Raw genomic sequence first — 23734 nt, 5'->3', positions numbered from 1 at the left:
ACGTGTCACTTGCGGCGGCCGTGTGGGGTCAGGGGGTCGGCGGGTCGCGCCGCCGCCGGGCCAGCCGGACGGACCGGCCGGAAATGACGGCCGGACCGAGTCTGCGGTGGCTGCGGCGGCGCGGCGCCCGAGCAGCGGCCGGCGCGGCGCCCATCTGATACGGCGCTCCGCTCAAACGGAAGTGGGCCGGGTGCGCCGCCGCTGCACGCCGCGCGCCGGCGCCGCTGACCTGACGGCGGCCTCGCGAGCGCCGCTCCCGAGCTCCCCTCCCCCTCTCCCGCCTCGAGGACGGGGCGACGCCGGTTGGCGGCTGGCCTGTGACGGCGCGGTGGTTCGGTGGCCTGCTGTAGGCTGCTGCGGTTCATTGAGCGCCGGTCGATTATTTCGCTACGTGCCGTCTTTTGCTCCAAGACCCCACCATCGTGACGCTGTAAGCCGTTGCAATAGCGCATTACACTTGAATGCGTCACGGCTTGACCTTGCATTTATGCCACCCGACATCGGTCGACCGAAACGTGATCCGCGGATTGAACATTTATGAATGAATTATATAATTTAAACGACTGTTGACAGACGGAATCGAAAAACGGTGCACCAGCGCGAGAATGACACACGAGTCCCATTTTTTCTCATTCCTCCGGAGTCACATCGGCTCAGACATCACAAAAAGTAGTCTCATCATTGTCTGATGTTCAACTAAGCGGAAGCGATCGCTAAGCTACTACGTAGCGGTCGTCGGCAGGTCTCAAGGTCACCGTGTCTGCGACAGCCTAATCTGACTTATGAGCATGAGCACCTGAAGCCTGTGGGCCCTACATTACACCCGTCGCCGCGGCTGCCATATAGGGACGAACCGGAGTGCATCGTAAAAAGAACTGCTTTGCCATCTACCAAGATCATCGGATGGAAACTTGTCACGTTTTTCAGCCGGCTGTGGGCTATAGAGAGGTTTACAGGCCGTATTGCTGTCAAACCGCGGGATACGTAATGCAAGGTGGCGGCTTTGAATAGTGGATAGCATAGAGGAGCCTGATAATGCACATTGCGAGGAGCGTTGGCTGTATTTTAGTGGGCTACTACTTGACATGTTGCCGGAAAGCTTCGATAAGCGCTCGGGATGGCCAGCTGCTGCCTAGCTAAGCGCCGACCGTCTCCAGCTTGACCGTTCCAAACCGCGGCGGGCATGGGTACAGAGCATGGGCGAATCCTTCTGTTTGACGCTCGTGGTCTCCGAGGTCGCTCGGAGGGCCACACGAGGTGATCCACAAGCATCCACGGAGGCTGACAGCTAACAGCTGAGGTGGCAGCTCATGCAAGGCCCATTAGGGTGATTGCTTGTGGTGACTTAACGAACTTATCCCGACGTGACCCCGAGTGATCGCAACCTCAATCATTGGCACATACCCGACATTCTGTGCTTACCAGATATGCATGTACGCATTTCGTCCCGATCCTTTCACCAGCGGGCTTCTACGAATCGATCACGAGCACAGTGCCCAATCATCATTGAATTCAAGCGAACACACATTCGCGGGTACACGCACATTGCGCATATCGCACGCACACTTACAACGCGCTGGCTGGCGAAGCTTTAAAAGACGACAGCGAGCCTCATTCCCGGACGGGCGGAGCAGCCAACCTCGAAAGGCTGCACCGTGGGACGGCAGAAAGCGCATCACGCGCACGACAGCCTGCACTGGACAGCTTCACCTGCGCCGCTGCAGTTGATGGAGTACACCGAGCTGACACTGAGCATCTAGACGTGAGCAAACGGTGTTGCACTGCCGAAGGTCCATCCTCGATGCTCACTATTTTAAATATTTTTTTTTGCGTCTGTATCCTTTGTGAACTTTTGTATTTGGCTCTACCCAAGTTTCCAGCGTGGAGGTGCTGTGCTCCCCGGCGCCCGCAACTCATCTCTTCCAGTAACGTATCAGTTTTGAACTCATGCTTAATCATTTTCACCAGCTTCTCCCTAAGCTGACAAGCAAAATATGTGGAACTGAGTGAGCTTTGATCAGCGCCTTTACCAGCTCATTATGAAACAAATCAGAACGGATAACAAACAAAATAAGGGCGTTGCTCTTCTGACAACAAAGGTGACCTGAATGTCTCAGGACAGGAAAAGGTCCATGACAATAACCTTCACGATACATTACAACAGGCATGAGTGTAACGTTTCTGCTATTAGGGATTAAGTCTACTTTAATTTTGATTAAGTATTTGCATTAAGTCTACGGCGTTGTATGGAAATAATAAACTTAATGTCTGACCACGGAGGATCGTTTCCGATAAAAAGCGATGAGACTGTACCAGTGTTAAGTACGCAGTCACATACTGCTAAAAAGGTAATTTGCATCCCCAACATATTTGTTAATGTTTCACTTCTTCACAGGGTGACTGTACACGCATATTGTTCAAGAATGTCCGTCACATATAGTTCGTAAATATTCGCACGTAAATGCTCGCTTGGCCAAATATCTGTCAGAGCGAATGATTGTAAGCGGGATATGATTATCGTGACGTTTTGAGCCCAACATAAAAATATGTTGCATTGGATAGATAACGTGTCAACAAATCACCTTGGTGTGATTGAGCGGTGTAAATGCTGCACGCGGCCGAAAAAATGCCTGCCGCATGTCAATTAATGGTTACTTTCGTGTCAATTAATGGTTACTCAAATGTGCCGGGTCAAATTTGGAAAACCGTCCACTATTTCAATGAAATATCGATAGAACCGTTGTCACGTTCGTTGACGTAACTGATGTAATTGAATTAAGGGTCTTTCCGGGATGATGACTTCGCACCGCCCCGTGGAAACATATGATGCAATGCATACTACTTTGACTCGAACACACTCTACTGAGACCTTGTTTGAAAAGCTCGAGGGAGACCGCGGCTGACAAAAAGCGTCGTACGACCTGGCTCTCGCCTTTCTGTGCGGCTCAGCTGTAGAGTGTCGGACAATGTGTGGCCGACATGTGTGGCCGACATGTCGGCTGACGCCCCAGACCGCGCGTATGCGGCGCAGCTTTGACGGCCTGTCGGCATCTGGCTCAGAGAGCCGGTCGGAACCAATGGTGGCCGCGTCACAGCGTAGTGACACACGTCACGGCCGGTCGGAAATTATCCGCCGGAGAGGAATTGGTGTCACGGCGCGAGATGTAAGAGCATAAAGTGCGAGAACTATATTGAAATTGGGCGAGGTTAGAAAGTCTGAGCAAGCGAATTGAACTATCTTCAAAATTTAATTTGGCACTGGAGATCAACCGTTTCATTTAAATGCTTTGTTAAGGCGGGACAAATTTTTTTAAATTCCTTTTCTCAAGCTCGATAGCCCGAAGGCGTCAGGATTAAAATGCATTATACGAGCCATTTACATGCAATGTTGGGGGCGCATCGCAAGTCGCCCTTTCTTTCGCCATTGGTGTAGAATATCAGCAACAAACCATGCTCAGCAAGCACACCGATCTCCTTGCAAAAGATCCGGCGAAATTCCGCTAAAATTATCCTAACTAGCATTTAATGATAAAAGGTAACACCAACACATGGCCTGTGTTAAGGTCGCACTGAGTGCAGGGAGCAAAAATAACATTTGTGGCGCTTTGTCACATCGGATGTGGAACAAAAGTAGGAACGGAAGATGACCGCGACAGCGCTCCGGCGCGCTCATGCTCTATGCTTTGTCCTCTGCCTCCTCTACTTCCCCGACTTTCTAACAGACATCATGTGACGAGAAATCCGTGAGTTAAGAGCAATCCAAGAATTGGACGGGTCTGAGTCGGAAAATTGCCAAGGCACATGACTTCGGACGGCACTTGATTACGAAATTGACCAGGCTAAATTGATTGAAATGTACTTAGATGTTGAACGCCAAGTTATGGATGTTAATGTGCCAATACATCTATATTTGGACTAATTAAACTGGAGTCGATTTAGGATTGGTGAAAACAGCGCATTTCCGGTCGATCACACTTGAGAAGCATGCTCATCGACAAGAGGGCAAAGGGGGAAAACTCGACCGAAGCCCAGCAGTCTCACTCGCTTGCGCGTTCGCTAATCGCCCCGGTGGCATCACGATGAAGACGTCTGTCTCGGCGTTCAGTGAGCGGCAGGCGCAGCGGTTTAGGCGGTGCGGCACCAAACGGGCTCGATTCCCACCTTTCGCTATTGGGCCACGAGACTGGGGAAGTTATCTATGGTTCGAAACACTCAGTTGAGGGGTCAACGACTACATGACAAGTCATGGGTGGGGAGATCTCCAGCCCTAACGCCAAGCAAGCATGCCACTAATGATAACAAACATTGAAGGACACCGGAGTCAAGCCTCTCTGATATCAAGGATGTATTGCGGTCCGTTCACTCTCTGTTGGGAATGCAGCGGATGTTCCACATTTAGAGATACTGAAGTGCATCAAATATTATGAAATTAGCACACCTACGGCTACATGTATGCTTTTAAATGGAAAAGTGGAAAGAGTGGAAAAGAAAAGAAAGCTACTCCATTGCAGCTCTTATTTCCGTAACAACTAAGTAAAACGTATATTTTATTTTCTTATGTAGTACAAAACGAAAATTCGTGTCAGAATCTCGCGCAGCTTAAGAAAAAACAATGGTTGAGAGCCAGTTGGCGGCCGTCGTATCTGGAAATCGTGCTCACGAACGCCAGCTATGAACGATTCAGAAATTGTCTTTCTTGACCTTGAACACGGCATGGCCAGTGGAATGGCAGCATTTGAAGTGACGAAATACCTCGTCACGCAATCAGCATTGACAAACCTCTTAATGTAAGCAAAAGATTACCCAATGGTCATGTCAGGTCAGCAACTATCTGACCATTCAAAGCTTCAAGTAAACGTGTCAGTGGTGACGAGCTATTCGGAATTATTCTGATATTCTTACTGAAAGCCTGATGAACTTACCTAGTCTGCATGCTTCTTTTTTCAAATGTGGAACAGGATCATTTAAGGTCAATGACATCGCCTAAGCTTTATGAAGTCAAAATAAGAAGTCATCTAACATGCTGGCGGTGAACGAATTGAAAATGAGTCCTTCCGGCCTCAATATATATATATATATATATATATATATATATATATATATATCTATATCTATATCTATATCTATATAACTATATATATATATATATATATATATATATATATGTATATACACACATATATGCATAATACCTGGTCCAAGGTCAGTGAAAGTACCTAATTTCATTTGACCAATTGTAAGGGCTCGCGTTAAAGTAGCACATGACATCGTCAAAGACTCGCTCAAAGACTCGCATCAGCTTTAAGAAGTTCCTCGGCAGACAGCCGTGGCCTGACTTCACGAGATGTATCAATCTGTTTATACAAAAAAAACATCGGCTATTCATTTGTCGTTATTGTCGTTTGTTATCGGCTATTCAATTGAGATATGCGAACCTAACGCTGCTGCATCGTATCATTTGGGAGTTATTCCGGGAAAACTGCCGGCGCAAAGGCTTAGTGCCCCCTCCCCCCCCCCCCCCCCACGAAACCGTGCAAAACCAAAATTTGGCGTGGCGTAGACCGCTCATGAGTTTAGTTGGAGCCTCTACGTAACTGGAATGCTCCCTTCCATCCCGCGACTGTACTCGACATCAACCCACATACCGGCACATCCTCATGCCACCGGGAGGGCATGGAGGGCGCCGGCATGTAACCACCAGTGGGGTCGATAGCAAAGGTGCCATAGAGTGTTTCGGAAAAGTTGAGCTTGCTATATTAAAATATATAAAGCGCCATCGAAGCCGCTTGGACCTCAGGAGCCCTCACTGCTCTTGCGCACCTGAAAAGGGCCATAACAGCTCAGGTCAAAGTCAAATCCTAAGGAATCCTTCAGTCTGATCCAACAGCGGAGTGTTAAGCGAAGCCATACGTCTCTGAAATGCTTTCTTAGGCGACACAACAGTTGAATGGGCGTGTTGAAATGTTGAAAATCACATTCACCTAAGGTCAGTTATGAAGGTCACACCAAGGTAAAAACCAACCTGTTTTGTTACTTAAGGGTTTGCTGTATGGGATAGTTTCTGGTGCTCATTTACAATTTATTGATAGCAGGAACCGCATTATACATCTTCCATGGACTTCTTACAGGTCAGAATAGGTCATTGGCCTAAAATGACCCAAGTCGACACTTTTTATTTAGGCACACACTGCCTAGTGTAATCTTTCTCGCTTAGTCAAATGCAAAATTCAAAGCAGTCTTGTATGATTTTGGTAACCCTGACATTCAAAAGGTCGAGCAGTCACTGGCCCTGAATGAGCATGCGATCTTTTGCTTAGAAACGGTTATCTAGGTTCGCGGGGCACTTTGGAGATCAACCTGGAAGTTGACCTTGTTTAACCTTTTTTGGCCCAAGGTCATGACCTAGGAACCTGCAACTTTGACCTAAGTGAGTTCGCGTACAGGTCAACACACCCCGTAAATTTGGTACCTCTAGCTTCCTTAGTTCCCGAGATCTCAGGGGGTCAAACTGCCCGCCCCCCCCCCCCCCCTCCACCCGAGCGAAGGGCATCTAGCCGGCCACCCGGGCGCGTGTTAATGGGCGTACCTCAGCGTTGAGAATGAGCGTTGAAGATGATTGATGAGCGTTACGGCAACACTGCCGTCCATCAGCGCATAGGCGTATTGATGACATAGCAAACCAAGCCCCTGCTTTACGCATGTTATGAGTGAAGACCAAATGTGTGACTAGACCCAGAAAGTAAATGTCGTGACGACATCCGGTTTTCGTCGCAAGACGCATATCATCTTGGGAGAACGGCACAAGGACGTCACAACGAGCCCCTCGCTCGCGGCCGCTCCGACAGCGGGCAGTGCTCCTGAGGTAACTTACGCATGAAGCGCGGGACACGCTATCCGCTTTCGTGACTCAGCGAGAAGTGACTTCATCGTCTGCGGCGAGGCTTAAATGTGGAAAGACACCGCAGATTACCACGCTGAACACGGCAAATTACTCACCTGGTCGGCGCCAAACAGTGAAAAGAAGTCCCGCCGACAGCAACGCCGCCTATAATGCACCGCACTGCCACCTACGTAAAAGCCGACAAAGCCCGGTCGCGTGATCCTGAACGCAGCACATGGAAGTCCGTCGAAGGTCAGCGATATTTCTCCTGCAAACTCGTTACTGCGAGATGCAGTTGTTGCAGATACAGTAGTTGCGGTTCCTAGCGCGGTACATACTCCTACTTTCGACCACCATGATAGCACAAGAGAAAACGACAGCCGCGGATGGTCACAAGTTTGTTACACTTGCTTTCACCCCACAGGCTTCAAACGGGCTCGCCCCATGTCTCCATGCATCTCAACATATTTTTCAACCCTCGCTACATCTTTTTCCAATCCAGACTTCACTGTGCTTTAGGGAAGCAAGCCTGACCGAACAGCACCGGTCACGGTGATTGGGCTACTGGCCACTACGTCACTTCTAAACGCTTGCGTAAACCTCGCCCATCGGATTGAGATTCTTCTCCCTGGATGGTGGGGTTGCCGTCTTCACAAGTCTGTACTTAGCAGGTTATGAGCCCAATCCATCTCTGCATAGCATTCGAGCAAACGTCAGCAAAACGCCTCACAAGAACAGCTTAGTGCACACTTATTTGCGGCGCCTCCGCAGCCGTCCGCGCCATTACCCGATGCGTTCCAGCTGACGCCGCAGCGCGTGGCACGTGCAGCGCAAGCCAAACGAAATTCCACAAACACGTCAGCACCCACGGCGGGCTAGTCTGGAGCCACACACGCCCATTTCGACCAGGCAGCATTCGGTCGCATCAAAGCCCCAACAGACCACCGAGGAGTACAACTAGCGTTTTGTTTTATTTCCTAGTTGCAACGGTACAGGCGCGACACCCACCCGGGCTCCGGCTGGACGCGTCTGGATGGATTCCGTCGCCAGCACCAGAGCCCTCGGATATTATATAAAAATATCGCCGTCCAAAAACAAACCAACAAAAACGGGCGGGTCGCCAGCAGCTGGAAAGGTACCGCACGACATGACAGTCCTGAGTATGTACAAATGAATTGGCTTTGTCGGTACGCAAGTGTTCAGAAATCGCCGGCGGCACCGTCCCCGCTCCGGCGGCCTGGTCGCCGCGTCCGCGACTGCTCGTCCTCGCTCGTCCCCCGGCGGCTGCCTCACTCGTCGTCAGCCTCGTCCTCCTCGTCCTCCAGACCCTCTGCGGACGGCCGGGCCGTGTCAGGCCGCCGGCGGCGAGCGCGCCACGACGGACGGGGGCACGTCGGCAGCATGTGATGCAGGGGCCAGCAAACGCCAGGTGCATGGGGCGACTTCACGGCACACGTTTTGGACAGCGTTTCGCGTGAAGGGCGGGAGCTCTCAAAAGCAGGTACAGCAAACAGTCCGAGAAAGCAGCAGGTTAACAGTCGGGCGTTAGATGTGGCCCGCATGCATCACGGCGTGCGACCGGACATGACCGCTGTCTGGTCCCGTCTGATACACGTGACGGCATGCCCGGCAGCCGCTGAGCAATAAAAAAAAACATTCGGCGCAAGCAGTGCGCAGGTCTACAGCAACCCACCGCGCCACTCAGCCCAGGTTACCAGAGTAATATTTGTGGGCACCAGTAGATTTGACGCCAGCGAAGCACATACCCTGTTTACATGGGCAGCTGTGGTTCGAATCGAGCAGGGACCCGTCCTCGATCCGAAATACCCGGCCTATGTACACACTCACGCGCCGCTCCACTGATTCGAATCGTGCGCAGGCGGAAATCCCTTCCTGTGAGAGGATCATCCGTTCGGGAAGGGATTTCGTTAGAATTATCGGTGGTCAGCTGTCCGAAAAACTGCCTGGGGCATGCCGTTCTGATCGAAGCCATTTCAGCTTTGTTTGGTGTTGCCGCCTTTCCGCGGATTTTTAGCTATTGCTCAAGACGATCCAAGTTCAATATGGAAAACAAAAAGGGAAAGAAGGTGAAGTTGACACCATGCTGCTAAACGTACTCTAATTATTGAGGGCCTTTAGTGGCTAGTAGCACAGAAATGTCCACATCATTTAACCTTGTTAGGCGCTTGATCTATCCAGACAGCAGGCGTCAGCAGTGTTTGGTGTTATCTTTCCGTCTCAAGGTCAGATCAATTTACATTTGGGGCGGGCTTCATGCTTCCAAAAACCATATGGAGGTAACATGGTCATTTTATATACCTCTGACTCATTCTCACTTTAATTTTTGGATTGCTCTCGAAATTCTTGCAGAGAATGCCTCTAAGTTTCTTTCATTAAGTGAATACCTAAAGGCCCCTCCTCCAATTAGGATGTTGGCTCCTTGTCAGTTTAATTTGCGTGAAAAAGGTAACTTAAAAATTCCTGCATGATACAAAGCATCAACAAATGTAGATCATTGCAATCAGCTCGGAATGTGAACTAGTTTTAATGATAGGACCAAAATTGCCCAATGATGATTTCAAAACATCAAGAAAGCAAATGTGAACACTGGACAAAAATAGCTGTTATCAGTACTCTGCTAAATCTAGGTTTGTTACTTTATGTGGAAGAAAACCATGCACAAATGAAGTAACACTTAACACCAAGGCACGTGCTGCTCAGAGGACATGTCCGTGGTGCATCTTATTACCTGTTTTTGTACTGGTGAGCAGATATGTTACCTTGGTGCTATTTTATGAGTGTCTTTGCAAGCTGTGAGGTATGTAATTCAACTGTTGTCATAATGAATAATTTGTTATGAATTTCGAGATAGGATTGCTGTCGTCATGACACAGGTCTCATGACACATATTATGACCTTTAGACTGCGCAAACACAGCTGTTTGTGTCACCTAGCCATCAGTCCATGTCAGTCTGATGCTGTTGACTGCAAGGATATCAAAGTATTTCAACCCTGGTATGTCAAGAAAGCAAATAGCTGCAATCTGACTTGCCAGTCCATGCCAAGTCTGAATGGCAATGCTGCCTTCAGGTACTGATGCTGCACTGGAGGGGCGAAGACAACATAATTGCACAATTTGCCACTAACTGTGTAGCATTCAGGAGTCATTTCTGTAGCTTAGCCTAAGGTTGCAAGCTGCTCATAAATGCATTATTGTGGGAGTAGGTAATATGTTTCTGGGGCTAGGCAAAGTACGTGACATGATGCTGTGTGGCCCATCAGATCAGAGCGTGGTAAGTTTGCGAGTGCCATTGGCCAATGCAAGAAAATGCTGATTTTGTGCTAGCCCTTGCATGTCAGCAAATATTCAGGTGTCACAGGCTCCAGGTGTATCTTAAATGTCATCCTAAATAATGTTAACCAAAACATCAAGCCATGATCTATATTGCAGAATGGGAAGCAGTAGCCTTGCTTGCACTTTTTGAAGCTCTTGTCATGTATGGATGGTCTAACACATGTTACTTTAACATCATCTCTGCCATTGCCATGAAGCAGCTTATAGTTTTATTTACCAGTTCACTTCCTTGTCATTCTTCATTGCAAACCTGTGATCAAAGAAACTGACTTTAGGAGAAATATATGCTGGAATATCTGTAAATCAGCTTTTCCTGTTTTGTGCGAATTCCTGTGATCGTGCTCTTTGCAATGCACAATGTTCACATGTCTTAGGTCCAATAGCAAAATTTTCATGCCACAGTAACTATGGGGCAGATATGATACTATATGGGCAGTGCTGGCAGGCTAACTATATGGGCAGTGCTGACCATGCAACTTTTGTGTTTTAAATGTTATGGCTTGTGCTGTGGCTGTAAAGCCTATGAGTCGTGGACAGATCGTTTTCCGAACGGAGTCCATCTTCCTCCTCGCCCTCAAACCCGTCTCGCGCCCACCATGGCTCTTGGCATTCGGCATCCATACGCAGAGTACCGGCATTTTTTTCAGTTTGTCACAAAAGCGCAGTTTTCGTCCATAATCCGTTCCCGATTCGAACCAACCGGGATCGAACCATTTACCCTGTTTACATGGGCAGCTGTGATTCGAATTAAGCCGGGACCCGTCCTCGATCCGAACTATCCGGCCCATGTATACATTTACCCTGTTTACATGGGCAGCTGTGATTCGAATTAAGCCGGGACCCGTCCTCGATCCGAACTATCCGGCCCATGTATACACTCACGCGCCGTTCCGCTGATTCGAATCGTGCGCCGGAGGAAATCCCTTCCCGTGAGAGGATCATCCGTTCAGGAAGGGATTTCGTCCGAATTATCGGCCGTCAGCTGTCTAAACAAAAAAAAAAAGAAAAATGCCTGGCGCACGCAGTTCTGTTCATAGCCATTTCAGCTTTGTGCGGTGTTACCGCTTTTCCACGGGTTTTAGCTATTGCTCGAGACGGTTCAAGTCCAAGATGGTAAGGGAAAAGAGAAGGAAGGTGAAGTTGACATCATGCTGCTAAAACTACTCTTATTATTGAGGGCCTTGAGTGGCTAGCAGCACAGAAATGCTCACGTAATTTAGCCTTGCTAGGCGCTTGATCTATGCAGACAGCAGGCGTCGACGGTGTTTGGTGCTATCTTTCCGCCTAAAGGTTAGATTAGCTTACATCTGGGGCAGGCTCCATGCGTCCAAAAGCCAGATGGAGGTAATATGGTTATTTTATATAGCTTTGACTTGTTCTCATTTTAATTTTTGGATTGCTCAAAATTCTTGCAGAGAATGCCTCCAAGTTTCGTTCATTAAGTTAATACCTTAAGTCCCCAGGGGTGTTTTTGCAGATGTTCCTTAAATTAGGATGCTGGTTGCTTGTCAGTTTAATTTGTGTGAGAAAGGTAGCTTAAAAATTGCTGCATGATATGACGGATGAACAAGTATAGATCATTGCAGTCAGCTCGGAATGTGAACTTTTTTAATGGTAGGACCGAAATTGCCCAATGATGGGGTCAAAACAGCAAGAAAGCAAATGTGAACACTGGATGAAAATAGTTGTCATCATTACTCTGCTAAATCCAAGTTTGTGTGTTCCATGTGCAGGAAAACAGTGCATAAACTAACACCTAACACGATGGCACATGCTGCATGGAGAACATGTCTGTGTTGCATATCATCACCTGTTTTTGTGCTGGTGATTAAATATGTCACCTTGGTGCTTTTTTGTGATGGGTGTCTTTGCAGGCCACTAGGTAGGTAATTCAACTGTTCAACAATTCTTGCAGGGAGTACCAATAGTTTCTTTCATTAGGTGAATGCATAAATGCCCCAGGATTGATTTTGCAGACATTCCTCCTGTGACTTGAACATTTGGTTGACCACCTATTGGCAGGAGGGATGTGCTGGATATTGGTGACTGGCTCGTCAAGGAAATATGAAGTTACGTCACACTGGTAGACCAACTGGCAAGGAAGCGGGGGCTGGAATATTTGTTTTTGATGCAATTAGGCTGTTTGTTGCTTGTTGGTTTAATCTGTGTGAGATAGGTAACTCAATAATTCCTGCATGATGCAAAGGATCAACAAATATAGGCAATAGATCATTGCAGTCAGTGCAGAATGTGAACTATTTTTAATGATGGGACCAAAATTGCCCAGTGATGGTTCCAAAATGTCAAGAAAGCAAATGTGAGCACTGGATGAAAATAGCTGTGATCAGTACTCTGTCAAATCCAGGTTTGTGCATTTCATGTGGGAGAAAACAGTGCATAAACTAAGTAAACCCAACATAATGCCACATGATAAGCAGAGAACATCTGTGGTGCACATCATTCCCTGTTTTTGTACTGGTGAGTAAATATGTTACCTTGGTGCTTTTTTGTGACATGTATCTTTGCAAACCATGAGCTGGATAATTGAGCTGTTGTTGTAATTAATCATTTGTTATGAATTTTGAGCCCAGATTGCTTTTGTCATGACAGCTCTGGGGCTGGTTCACATGTTATGATCTTTGGACTGTGCGAACACAGCTGTTTGTGCCACCTAGCCATCAGTCCATATCAGCCAATGCTGTTGACTGCAAGGATATCAAAGCAGTTTTTCAACCCTATTATGTCAAGAAAGCAAATAGCTGCATTCTGACTTGCCAGTCCATGCCAAGTCTAAATGGCAATGCTGCCCTCAGGTACTGATGATGCATTGGATGGGGAAAGACAACATAGTTACACAATTTTTGCCACTAACTATGTAGCATTCATGAGTCATTTCTGTAGCTTAGCTCACTGTTGCAGGCTGCTCATAAATGCATTAGTGTGGGAGTAGGTAATGTGTTTCTTGGGCTGCGCAAAGTAGATGACATGATGCTGGGTGGCATACTGATATGAGTGTGGTAAGTTTGTGAGTGTCATTGGCCAATACAAGAAAATACTGATTTCCTGCTAGCCAAAGTTTCCCGCTAGTAAAAAATTGCATATAACACTGCTTATGTGACAGATTTGGCAGTGCTGACTGCGCAACTCTTGTGTTTCAAGTGTTATGGCTTGTGCTGTAGCTATAAAGCCTATGAGTCCCGCACATATCATTTTTCCAACGGAGTCCATCTTCCTCCTCGCCCTCAAAGCTGTCTCGCGCCCACCATGGCTCGTGACATTCGCCATCCATACGCAGAGTACCTGCTTTTTTCTTCTTGTTTTGTTCAGTTCGCCTCAAAAGCGCAGTTTTCGCCCATAATCCGTTCCTTGATTCGAACTAAGCGGGATCGAACTATCGACCGTTAATCCGACGTAAAGCCGGTTTCGCCCATGTAAACGCCCCTCGCCGAGAGGGTTAACGTCGCATGATCCGTTCCGATCTTAATTCGAATTATCCTCGGCTGCCCATGTAAACCGGGTAACTCACGCGCCGTTCCGCTGATTCGAATCGTGCGCCGGAGGAAATCCCTTCCCGTGAGAGGATCATCCGTTCAGGAAGGGATTTCGTCCGAATTATCGGCCGTCAGCTGTCTAAACAAAAAAAAAAGAAAAATGCCTGGCGCACGCAGTTCTGTTCATAGCCATTTCAGCTTTGTGCGGTGTTACCGCTTTTCCACGGGTTTTTAGCTATTACTCGAGATGGTTCAAGTCCAAGATGGTAAGGGAAAAGAGAAGGAAGGTGAAGTTGACATCATGCTGCTAAAACTACTCTTATTATTGAGGGCCTTGAGTGGCTAGCAGCACAGAAATGCTCACGTAATTTAGCCTTGCTAGGCGCTTGATCTATGCAGACAGCAGGCGTCGACGGTGTTTGGTGCTATCTTTCCGCCTAAAGGTTAGATTAGTTTACATCTGGGGCAGGCTCCATGCGTCCAAAAGCCAGATGGAGGTAATATGGTTATTTTATATAGCTTTGACTTGTTCTCATTTTAGTTTTTGGATTGCTCAAAATTCTTGCAGAGAATGCCTCCAAGTTTCATTCATTAAGTTAATACCTTAAGTCCCCAGGAGTGTTTTTGCAGATGTTCCTTAAATTAGGATGCTGGTTGCTTGTCAGTTTAATTTGTGTGAGAAAGGTAGCTTAAAAATTGCTGCATGATATGACGGATGAACAAATATAGATCATTGCAGTCAGCTCGGAATGTGAACTTTTTTAATGGTAGGACCGAAATTGCCCAATGATGGGGTCAAAACAGCAAGAAAGCAAATGTGAACACTGGATGAAAATAGTTGTCATCATTACTCTGCTAAATCCAAGTTTGTGTGTTCCATGTGCAGGAAAACAGTGCATAAACTAACACCTAACACGATGGCACATGCCGCATGGAGAACACGTCTGTGTTGCATATCATCACCTGTTTTTGTGCTGGTGATTAAATATGTCACCTTGGTGCTTTTTTGTGATGGGTGTCTTTGCAGGCCACTAGGTAGGTAATTCAACTGTTCAACAATTCTTGCAGGGAGTACCAATAGTTTCTTTCATTAGGTGAATACATAAATGCCCCAGGATTGATTTTGCAGACATTCCTCCTGTGACTTGAACATTTGGTTGACCACCTATTGGCAGGAGGGATGTGCTGGATATTGGTGACTGGCTTGTCAAGGAAATATGAAGTTACGTCACACTGGTAGACCAACTGGCAAGGAAGCGGGGGCTGGAATAGTTGTTTTTGATGCAATTAGGCTGTTTGTTGCTTGTCAGTTTAATGTGTGTGAGATAGGTAACTCAATAATTCCTGCATGATGCAAAGAACCAACAAATATAGGCAATAGATCATTGCAGTCAGTGCAGAATGTGAACTATTTTTAATGATGGGACCAAAATTGCCCAGTGATGGTTCCAAAATGTCAAGAAAGCAAATGTGAGCACTGGATGAAATTAGCTGTCATCAGTACTCTGTCAAATCCAGGTTTGTGCATTTCATGTGGAAGAAAACAGTGCATAAACTAAGTAAACCTAACCTAATGCCACATGATGTGCAGAGAACATCTGCAGTGCACATCATTACCTGTTTTTGTACTGGTGAGTAAATACGTTGCCTCGGTGCTTTTTTGTGACATGTATCTTTGCAAACCATGAGGTGGATAATTGAGCTGTTGCTATAATTAATCATTTGTTATGAATTTTGAGCCCAGATTGCTTTTGTCATGACAGCTCTGGGGCTGGTTCACGTCATGATCTTTGGACTGTGCGAACACGGCTGTTTGTGCCACCTAGCCATCAGTCCATATCAGCCAATGCTGTTGACTGCAAGGATATCAAAGCAGTATTTCAACCCTAGTATGTCAAGAAAGCAAATAGCTGCATTCTGACTTGCCAGTCCATGCCAAGTCTAAATGGCAATGCTGCCCTCAGGTACTGATGATGCATTGGATGGGGAAAGACAACATAGTTAAACAATTTTTGCCACTAACTATGTAGCATTCATGAGTCATTTCTGTGGCTTAGCTCACTGTTGCAGGCTGCTCATAAATGCATTGGTGCGGGATTAGGTAATGTGTTTCTTGGGCTGCGCAAAGTAGATGACGTGATGCTGGGTGGCATACTGATGAGTGTGGTAAGTTTGTGAGTGTCATTGGCCAATACAAGAAAATACTGATTTCGTGCTAGCCAGTTTCCTGCTAGTAAAAATTTGCATATAACACTGCTTATGTGACAGATTTGGCAGTGCTGACTGCGCAACTCCTGTGTTTCAAGTGCTATGGCTTGTGCCGTAGCTACAAAGCCTATGAGTCCCGCACAGATCATTTTTCCAACGGAGTCCATCTTCCTCCTCGCCCTCAAAGCTGTCTCGCGCCCACCATGGCTCGTGACATTCGCCATCCATACGCAGAGTACCGGCTTTTTTCTTCTTGTTTTGTTCAGTTCGCCTCAAAAGCGCAGTTTTCGCCCATAACCCGTTCCTTGGTTCGAACTAAGCGGGATCGAACTATCGACCGTTAATCCGACGTAAAGCCGGTTTCGCCCATGTAAACGCCCCTCGCCGAGAGGGTTAACGTCGCATGATCCGTTCCGATCTTAATTCGAATTATCCTCGGCTGCCCATGTAAACCGGGTAATTGACCGTTAATTCGACGTAAAGCCGGTCTCGCCCATGTACACCTCTGCGAGAGGTTTCATGTCGCATGATCCGTTCCGATCTTAATTCGAATTGCCCTCGGCTGCCCATGTTAACAGGGTAACAGATATGAACACACCACAGGAGACCCTACGCTGGTACAGTACTTGTGCAATGTAAGGCATGGCAAGTATGTCAAAGGCAAATAGGATGACCTTACAAAAGTTATGTGCGTGATACTCGTTAAAAATTGCATCCTTGATCATCAAAAATAAAACTTTCTTAATGAATATCGTGTCAATAATTATTGTAATATCATCTTAATTTCCTTGCAATGGGCCAGGACCCTCACATTTGCTATGACAGAATGTGCAACGTCGTGCTGATAACTACGCAATGAGTCACCAAATACCACTGGATGGGGAGGGAAACCAGATTTTCTCACTGCCAGGATTTGTGACTTTGTAGTGATTTTGTTCCTACTGATATTTTAGAGGAGGTATTATGTTCACATACCATTATTGCACCCTGCCCCTCAACATTATGTGTGTGTGGGGGGGGGGAGGGGGGAGCTGTATCCAATATATCTTAAACTTCATGCATGCTGATAACACAACACAAATATAAATTCCAGGCTAATGAGCAGCATCAGAACTGCGTGCATAGTGTTACCTCGCCATTCCCACGCGGAGCAAATGGAAACTGCAACATCAAAATGGTGAACTCTTGCTAATCTAAAGGTTACTGCCAGGCGCGCTCACCCTCATCCTCCTCGTCGCCCTCTCCGTCGTCCTCCTCCTCCTCCATCACCACCACGCTCTCGTCCACGTCGCCCCTGAAACAGGCCGGTCATCATGTCAGAGCACCGTTGCCTTGGCGACCAGTCCGTGGCTAGCTATGACCACCTGCGACTGACTCAAGCCACGGGGACTCGAGGGTCCCGACTGCATGATTCTCTGCCGCCACAAGGCACGCGAGGAGCTTGTTTCGTGGCCCGAGGTGTGGTACATAGTTGACAGAGGATTTGCTGCTGGTCAAAGTCAAAAGGTACTGGATAGCAGCTGCTGTTGAATGCAAGTATCATCTATCACGGAAATGAGTGTTGCAAGCAGTGACAACATAACCTAGCTAGGTATCACAGTTCAGAATAAAAAGCCTTGATTCAAACAAAATCCTATGCATCTGTTTAAGCCAGACCTAATTACCTCTATTACGTCGATCACACCCACTGCCACGTCACTTTTCGAGAAAATATGTCATATTATCACTGAACCGCATCCCCATCACTGGTTCTTTAGCCACAACAGTCAAAATCAAACTACTAGTACCGATTTTCGCAAAACAATTAATGTTTCGAGACCTACATGCGGCCCAGGATGATGCCAGACATGACGTCTCCACCAGGTCCACTCCCATTGGATGTCCGCGGGCCAGCAAGCTGACCGAGCTCAAGGTCACACCAGCCACGACAGCGGGCAGGACCCATACAGAAAATAAGTGCCCACAAAACAGCCACCTTTCTCCTGCTGAAAGACTACCAATGTGTACAGAGAGCAGCTATTCATTGCATGATTTTGACCCACTTTCCAAACACCGCGAATTGTCTGTTAGTTACCTTCTAAAAAGAATGCACCCGCACTACGTCTGCACCATAACCAAGCAAAGCACACCAGTTTGACACAAACTTACTCTTCTTCTTCCTCGACGCCATTCTCCACCTCGATGTCGGGCACGAGGAAATACTGCAGTGGGTTGGGCCACATGTCATCCTTGATGACCTCAGCGATGTCATCTTGGGACGGGTCCTCGTGGTCCTCGAACCAGAGGAAGAAGGACTTGACGTCCAGGCCGCGTTTCCGGCCCTGCTTCACTTTCTCTTGCCGACTCCTGGCATTCTTCACCAGGTTCATGTCCTCGGTCCAGCTGATCTTCGTCGACTCTGACTTCGGATCTGAAAAAGTGGTGTATGTCAGGCACTGCAACAGCAATCAATGGTGATTGGATGGGGTGCAGTAGTCAAGTCAGTGCCGTGAGACCTATGACTGATGGCTATTGACTCTCATCATGTCACATGCCACATCATTCATGTGTGCAGCTCTAGGCATTATTGCTATTGTGAAAGCATTAAGGAGGTAACCTCAGGCTGCAGACAGACACAAACCGACATACAACGCTCAAAGACATGTTTTGGTCCACGCCAAATGCACCACAGTACAAAAAAGCTTTGGCATTATGGCGACGAGAACCATAAAAATCGCGTAACACGCAGACGCGCACAAACAAGTACCTGATGATCCCAGGTGGAATTCTTTCATGAGAATGTCATTTGAAAAATATGGGTTCTTTGAGAAGTGAAATTTAATCCTATACCCCGACTTGATATCTTCAAACTCCTCGACCTCCAACTGTGTCATGAAGTGGAGGCACTCCTCTTCTTCCTCATCTAGCAATGCTGACACTTGTGGGTGGTTGGCGAACTGCAGCTCCAATGTAAGGAACTTGCAGATGGACAAAAACCTCACACAATGATAACATATCATGACACTAACTCAACCAAAATAGGAAGTTTGTGTAGCAGAGGAAATTGTGCTATCAGTATAAATTGCATGATATAGTACTGAACATTAACAACTCGAAAAATGGACTGCTCTCCAAAACGGAATGAAATTAGAGTGTCAGCAAGATCCCAGATGCAACCAGCATCATGCTCAATAACATATCACTGAATGAAAATGCATGAATCACAACTATTCACCATCATAAAATAACCTACTGTTTTCTTTTAATTTACACTTTTGTGATGCTGAGGCTATCAACATTCTTCAAGCCATGTGGAAGATGAGGTTGGCAATACACATACACAATGTTTCATCCACTTTGCTTGTTGAGTGAATGTGCACATGGAAGCAGTAGCTGAAAAGCACAGTAAATTTCCAGTTCTCTGATGTCAAGCATGAGGAACCACACGATACAATCATCAGTGATAAAAAGGGATAAACAAAACTGTGTCACGGATATTATCTCCATACTTGTGTCCAGTTGTCACAATCATGCACAATCATGCACAAACATGGTCATCAAGGGGGAAGTGAATGCTCAGGCTTATGAAGGTGTATTTTTTATTAACAATCAGATATATGCATGCATATGCATGCAAACTACTCTTTTACAATGCAAACTTGCACAACTGTCAGACTGCGGAAGTGTGGTGAACAAGATATGCCATGTTGCTTTGCAAGGCTAGAAAATGTGTGTGAAGGCAGCCATATACAGCTCAGCCCATACATACAGACCAAAGACAATGTAACATCAGCATGCAGAATACATATTTTCATTCCAAGACACCCTATGAATTGGTGTCTCCAGTCATCATCATTTTCAAGATCTCGGGGGTCGGATCAACCCCCATTCAAGTGAGAGGTATTCAACCCCCCACCCAGGCAGCTGCTACATCACACTGGTAAGAAATCACAAATGCTACAATTTCAAACACCTCCTTCCCAATAAATGTCCTCTTATTGATGCCCTACCATAGTTCAAATGCAGAAAGGTCAATGTAGGTTGCTGTGACAGACACTGTCACCACCTTACTGGTGTAGCCGAACACCCACAAACTTTAAACCATATACAATATCCTGGCATGTGCCTAGAGTATGAAAAGGTCCTGGAATCTGATCTTAGGGTCCCATAGCCATGGTACCCTATGTGATTCTGTGCCCACACTTAGGATTCAAGCACATGTCTGCAGTAATAATGGAATACCACAATCAAATTATTGTGAAGTTCAGTCTTACCTAATCCTTTATAAGTCATGCTGGAACATGCAAGGATTAAATTTTTTTATTGTGTCTTTGAAATGTCGAATAGGGTTATCACACTGTCAGGGTTATCTATAGGGGAACAGGTTGTCTACCATAAGCTGCATTCTGCACTACCTATACCCACCAGTAACTAACATAAAATATCATGCTATCTTTTGGGCATTTCTGTCAAAACCCTTCAAATGGTTTGTATGAGTGGTTTGCTGCACCAGGTGCCTACTGCGAACAGCTTGCTGTACATACTCAGAACCCACCACACAAATCATGTGCTCTATCTAAACAGGCTATTTTACCTCCACCATTCCCTGTACAGGTATGTGGAAGGCGCTGTGCACCATACAATGATGCAGCACAGAAGCATGATGTCTAAGTTCATCTTTTTTGGTAGATCCTGGCTTAACTTTCTACTAAAGTGCCCCCTCTGGGACTTGTGCCCAATGTCACACTGACTAAATTGAGTGAATACAATCTTTCTCACAGACCATAAATAATGCTAATACATTGCTCTTTTTGAAAACTTCTTAAGAGCACATGGGTCTTAGTCCCTATTTAACACAAACCCAGGCATCATTCTGTGTTACTAAATGTTGTCCATAACTTGTGGCCTATGCCACTGCACATATATGAATCACAATAGTTCATAAGTCTGGGACCACAGTTGCTTGCCATGGAATAGACAAGTAACACCATAGGTAGCAACTTCAGGCATGTACTTCTCCAATGAAGGACTGCTTCCTGACCTGTACATCACTGACCAACAGTGGTTGGGCAATGAGGGAACATGCATGGCTGGAATAGGTAATTGCATGGATCATTCAATATCTGAAGACCATAGTAAATGTGACAATAGTATTCTTGAAAGTAAAGGAACTAAATGGCATTCACTGCAGGCACCAAATGACTCAACCATTCCCCTTCCACGCTGTATGCAATCATGGCGCAGACACCGGCACCCACGAGGCGCCAAAGGATACAGCAGTCACCCAGAAGTTTGGTATCTTTCGAATGATCTCGTTCCGCTTTTCAAAAAACGGTTTTCGCAGCTTGTTGTACTTTTGCTCCACTTTCAAGATCTCTTCGCTCGCCTTTTCGTTCAGAGCGTCGATTTCATTTTGACAACCGTCGATCTCCTCCAGGGCCTTCTGCGTCTCGACATCAAAGTCTCTGCTCTCTTCGAGATCCCCGGATTCATCTAGCTTCTTCACCTTCTTCTGGGTAGGCCCTTCCGTAGACATATTGCGCAGGTAAAACAAATCCCAATTATATCCACCCCACCTTTCAAACGGGGATTCACACTCCAGCCCCCGCGCGTACAGAGCACCGCGTCTGGGCTATCGATTGATATGATTGGTTCCCGCTGCTTCCCCAACACGCATGCGCAAATGTTTCAGCATATATAAACATTTGGTTTAAAAGACTGCTACATACTCCTCCAACCCGTTTACGAGCCACAGGTGAAAGGAAAAGATAATACTTCTAGTGCACCATTTCAACGCTTAAGGAATACATATTTACACGCCTTTGGGGGTCAACTTGACTGCTCGAAGGTTTTTTTCCCGAAAAAACTTCCGGACTGCTCAGCATTGCCCCGGCAAACTTTGCTGAGCTGTAGCTAATTGAGCAGACAAACGTCCTGTGGCAGGTCAAGGTCAGACAACCCAGGGAATCGCTTTGACTCATACGATAACATAGTGTCAGATGAAGCCATGCATCTCTGGGGCGTTCTTCTGGCAATTGGACAATTGAATGCAGGATAATAACTAGTCTTATTGACCTTTGGCCAGGTATGAAGTTCAGGTTGAGTTCAAAATGAAATCACTTTTTTGCTGAGCACTTTGCCTTGAGGTTGAACACACACATTGACATTTGAACACATAAAGCTTAACAAACGTGCTATTTAAGGTTTACAAAGTTCAGAAGACGTCACTAACATAGGAAACCCCAGCCAACCTTATTTAGAACCAACCTTATCCTTTACGCATCTTGAAATTCAAAAACCGAAACGACCCTGCAGGGTTTTCGTCGGCGTCGCATTCTGAAGGTCAATACGGTCACTAGCCTGGAGTGAACACCAGTGAACTTTTACTTGGCGGAGGCGTCTGGGTCATCAGCACAGGCAGGAGAGGAGGGCACAAGGGGCACGTGCCCCACCCCTCTTATGTTTCGAGGGGCTCGAAGGGCCCGTCAGAGTCCACTATTAAGGGCCCAAAAGGCCAGTTGGAGGTCCCATTCAGGGGCCCTGGCCCGCAGGACTGGGCGCTCCAATGCCAGTCAGAGCGCCCTGCACGCTCATCAGAGGCCCACTGAGTCGATGAGGGCCTATGTTTTGGTCAGACACTACCAGTAAGGCGCAGTCGGCTCCAGGACGACATGAGCCTCAGGGCCCACTTCCCGAGCAGGGCCCGCTTCCCGACATGAGCCTCAGGGACCATTTCCCGAGCCAGCGATTTACATAGCTTGGGACCCCACAGCGTCTAACAGGGGCCCTGTGTTGTCAAAGGGCCCGAGTTGGCCAGACATAGTGTTCGAGGGGGTCCAAAGAGCCTAGAGGGCCAACTGGGTCAGACGATCGAGATTACGATTGGAGTGTCCAAGGGCATAAAGGACTGGTCGGAGTCTTATTCAGGGGCCCCGACCTGGGAACACAGATCCTCAAATAGCGGCCAGAGGGCCATTTCCGCCAATCGGGAAAGCCCTGAGACGATATGGGTCCATATATCGGCCAGGTACCACCGTACCACACAGTCGACTCCGTGTCGGTATGGGCCTGAGGACCCACTTCCCAATCAGCTATAAAGCCGGGCCAGTGATTTACACTGTTCGGGACCTTGTACCCGTCAGGGGCCCACAGCGCCGAACAGAGGGCCCTGTGCTCGCAAGGGCCCCGATCCGACCAAGGGAAATGTTCAATGAGACCTGAGGAGGGGCCGGGCGGCCCACCGGAACCAACGATCAGGGGCCCGGTTGGAGGGTATAAGGGCCCGAAGGACTGACTGCAGGTCACATTAAGGACCGTGGACCCACAGGGCCGTGCTCTCAAATGTCAGTAAGATGATCCCCTGCACTGATAGGAACCCCTGAGACAGAGCGTTCTTCAATTTCGGCCAGAGAACACGAGCGACGAACGGTCGGCTCCGTGTTGGTTTGAGCTCTGGGGACCCATTTCCCAAGCGGGGATAAGGCCGGGCCCGCGATTTACATTGGCTGCGCACCTGTATCGTTCAGGGGCCCACAGTGCCTAACAGGGCATTCTGTGTCAACAAGGGGCCTCGAATCGATCAGTGGAAGATTTGCTCAACAGGGACGGGGACGGGAGTCCGAATGGCAGAGGGTCTCTTGCGTCGGCCGGGGCCCTCTGACAGTTAAAAGAAACAGAAGAACTTATTATGAGTGCTCACAATGAGGCAATGGAAAAGTGCGGTATCAGTCAGGACCCCTAGTTTCGAACGGTGGGCCCTCCAACCCCATTCCAGCATGGGCCCGTTAAGCCCAGTCGGAGCCTATGTGCGACTAATTTGAC

At 47.3% G+C, this 23734-nt stretch overlaps 1 protein-coding gene across 1 annotated transcript; it reads right to left on the bottom strand.

The window, feature by feature from the left end:
• Positions 1-7829: 7829 nt before the first annotated feature.
• On the bottom strand, positions 7830-21539 carry LOC119107834 (protein SET). Its single transcript, XM_037231393.1, has 5 exons — positions 21189-21539; positions 18681-18870; positions 18083-18344; positions 17155-17228; positions 7830-8210 (listed from the first exon to the last, which is right to left on the bottom strand). The coding sequence occupies exons 1-5, from the start codon at positions 21447-21449 to the stop codon at positions 8170-8172; spliced, it is 828 nt and encodes a 275-aa protein (XP_037087288.1). The 5' UTR covers positions 21450-21539; the 3' UTR covers positions 7830-8169.
• Positions 21540-23734: the final 2195 nt, after the last annotated feature.

This window comes from Pollicipes pollicipes, unplaced genomic scaffold, assembly GCF_011947565.3.
Source record: "Pollicipes pollicipes isolate AB1234 unplaced genomic scaffold, Ppol_2.1 Scaffold_6686;HRSCAF=7923_pilon_pilon_pilon, whole genome shotgun sequence".
NCBI lineage: Eukaryota > Metazoa > Arthropoda > Thecostraca > Pollicipedomorpha > Pollicipedidae > Pollicipes > Pollicipes pollicipes.
The sequence above is the reverse complement of the archived record's forward strand: the minus strand, read 5'-3'. Positions and strand labels throughout refer to the sequence as shown.

Excerpts from the sequence above, each read along its gene's own strand:
- LOC119107834 (XM_037231393.1), bottom strand. The coding sequence starts at position 21,449 with ATGTCTACGGAAGGGCCTACCCAGAAGAAGGTGAAGAAGCTAGATGAA. Across the intron at positions 18,871-21,188 it reads CAAACTTCTGGGTGACTGCT|TTCGCCAACCACCCACAAGT; the intron begins GTATCCTTTGGC and ends TTGGAGCTGCAG. Across the intron at positions 18,345-18,680 it reads ATTCCACCTGGGATCATCAG|ATCCGAAGTCAGAGTCGACG; the intron begins GTACTTGTTTGT and ends CCACTTTTTCAG.